The sequence below is a fragment of the Papio anubis genome, unplaced genomic scaffold, assembly GCF_008728515.1.
Source record: "Papio anubis isolate 15944 unplaced genomic scaffold, Panubis1.0 scaffold3798, whole genome shotgun sequence".
In the NCBI taxonomy this organism is placed as follows: domain Eukaryota; kingdom Metazoa; phylum Chordata; class Mammalia; order Primates; family Cercopithecidae; genus Papio; species Papio anubis.
Genome location: NW_022163954.1, coordinates 1 through 2,456, shown reverse-complemented (window position 1 = coordinate 2,456; position 2,456 = coordinate 1). Strand labels below are relative to the sequence as shown.

The following is a 2,456-nucleotide window of genomic DNA, read 5'->3' as shown; positions in this document are numbered from 1 at the left end:
CAGGAGAGCTTCCTCATGGGCCCTGTGACCTCGGCACACGCAGGGACCTACAGATGTCGGGGTTCATACCCGCACTCCCCCACTGAGTGGTCGGCACTCAGTGACCCCCTGGCGATCATGGTCACAGGTCAGAGGGCTCCTGTCTGGGCTTCTCCTTGTCCCACCTCCTGAATCCCAGAGCTTCTGCTGGGGGTGTCCACCAGGGTCCCATCACCCAGGACCTGACTGTCTTTGGGGTAAAGGGGGATTGAATACAGGGAAACGGGTGCTGTGATGGGAAGAATAACTGTCCCCAATATGGCTACATTCTAATCCCTGGAGCCTGTGACTCTTTATGCTATAGGGCAGGGGACTGAAGGGGAAGATGGAGCTCAGGTTGTTGATGAGTTGACCTTGAGATGGGGAGACGGCCTGGACTGTCCCACTGGGCTCAGTGGAATCACAAGGCACCAAACGAGAAGAGGCGGATGAGAAGAGTGGGGATTAGAGCAGTATCGTGGGAGACTCCATCAGCCACTGTGGGCTTTGAAGGAGGAGGAAGGCCACGAGCCACAATGGCAGGTGGCCGCTACGGGCTGGAGAAGTCAAGAGAACCGCTCTGCGGAGTCTCCAGAGGGAACACAGTTCTGTAGACGCCTTGATTTTAGCCCAGGGAGAACTGGATCCAATTTCTGACTCTAAAAGTGGAAGGGGTCAGTGTGTTCTCTCCTGCCACCATGTTTGGGATAACTTTCTGCCACAGCAACAGGAAACCAACACAGGAACATGGTCAAGGGCAAGTTAAGAAATCAAACAACGATAGCCGGGCACGGTGGTGGGCGAGTAAACCAACGACTGGATTCAATCGCTTGAATCCGGGAGGAAGTTGCAGTGAGCCAAGACCACACCACTACACTCCAGCCTGGGTGAAAAAGTGACACTCTGTCTCAAAAATCAATTAATTAATCAATTAATTAAAGAAACCAAACAAGGAGAAGGTTGGCAACCCCGAGATCAGGAAGGGCGGGACGCTGATGCCACCACCAGGCTCCATCCACATAGGGAGGGGTCGATGCTCCTGGAACCAGCACCAGGAGCCACCCTGTGAAGCTGAGGCCATGGAGAAGGCACAGGGATGGCAGGAGAGGCTCCCAATCCCCACCAGGAACAGGGGGTGTGGACACTGGTGCCTGCCTTACTGATCAGTTCACACCTCCTTACAGGGACTCCAGTTTGTCCAAAAGAGATTGAACCAGGCTGCTGAGAGCCTGGACATGCAGCCTGCCGTGGTTCCTCTTCCACCCCCACATAGACAGCAGGAAAGAGATGAGTGGGAAACAGATACAACAGCCTAAGAGATGAGGCTGAGCCCAGTAGGAAGGGCGTCCGAGGCTACTAGAGACAGACGGACAGAGAAGAGGGAGGGACACAGATGGAGGGACCTGCACCAGGGGATAAAAGACAGGGAGACACAGAGAGGGAGGAAAGAGACAGACAGCCGGGAGGGGAACCCTCACTCATTCCAGGTGCCATGGATATGATGACAAAGGGAGACGCCTTCTAAATCACAACCTCTCTTTCTAGGAGTCCACAAAAAACCTTCCCTCCTGGCCCTCCCAGGTCCCCTGGTGAAATCAGGAGAGACGGTCACCCTACAATGTTCCTCAGATACCGTGTTTGAGCACTTCTTTCTGCACAGTGAGGTGACCTTTGAGAAGCCCTTGCACCTTGTTGGAGAGCTCCATGGTGGGGGTTCCCAGGCCAACTATTCCATCAATTCCACGACGTCTGACCTTGCAGGGACCTACAGATGCTACGGTTCTGTCACTCACTCCCCCTATGTGTTGTCAGCTCCCAGTGACCCCCTGAACATCGTGATCACAGGTGAGAGTGTCCGGACATTCTTCTCATTGTCACTGGGACACAGAGTGAATGATCCAGGACTTGGAAGCCCCAGGTGGTCATGAGGAAGATGAGTGTGGGATTCTTAGGAAGAGAGACTGACTTGGCGAGGTCTGTACCAACAGAGACAGAGAATCAGGAGACACAAGTACAGACCAGGTGTCATAACAGAGGACAGACACAGGGGCCATACAGGGAGGTAGAAAAGAGAGAAAGAGTTAAAGGGGACACTCAGACAGACAGACATGTCCCAGAGAGAGGCGTCCTTCTGTGCTGACTTTGCTCAGAGACTTGGCACAGGTTAGAAACTTCATTTCTGTTTTAACTCCACAAAGTGTTTCTACCAGGAGAACCCAAGGGCACCCATACTTCTGTCCTCAGTGAGCCCCTGTGGCCTCAGACCTTGTGGCACCTACAGATGCCGTGTTTGTTCTGACACCTCTGCCTTCCGTACAGTGGAGAGTCATCGTCCCAGGATATCGTGGCCCCAGAACGCCAACCCCTGTATGCTGTGTGTACTTGGGGTCCCCACACTGGATTCTGAGGCTCATATTCCACATAACCCCACATATGAT

The 2,456-nt window shown here is 53.6% G+C and overlaps 1 protein-coding gene across 1 annotated transcript; it reads left to right on the top strand.

Moving 5' to 3' along the window:
* Positions 1-15: 15 nt before the first annotated feature.
* Positions 16-2,235, top strand: LOC116273130 (putative killer cell immunoglobulin-like receptor like protein KIR3DP1). Its single transcript, XM_031662082.1, has 2 exons — positions 16-127; positions 1,564-2,235. Exons 1-2 carry the CDS (start codon positions 16-18, stop codon positions 1,944-1,946), a joined length of 495 nt encoding a protein of 164 aa, XP_031517942.1. The 3' UTR covers positions 1,947-2,235.
* The last annotated feature ends 221 nt before the right edge of the window (positions 2,236-2,456 follow it).

Excerpts from the sequence above, each read along its gene's own strand:
- LOC116273130 (XM_031662082.1), top strand. The coding sequence starts at position 16 with ATGGGCCCTGTGACCTCGGCACACGCAGGGACCTACAGATGTCGGGGT. Across the intron at positions 128-1,563 it reads CCTGGCGATCATGGTCACAG|GAGTCCACAAAAAACCTTCC; the intron begins GTCAGAGGGCTC and ends CTCTCTTTCTAG.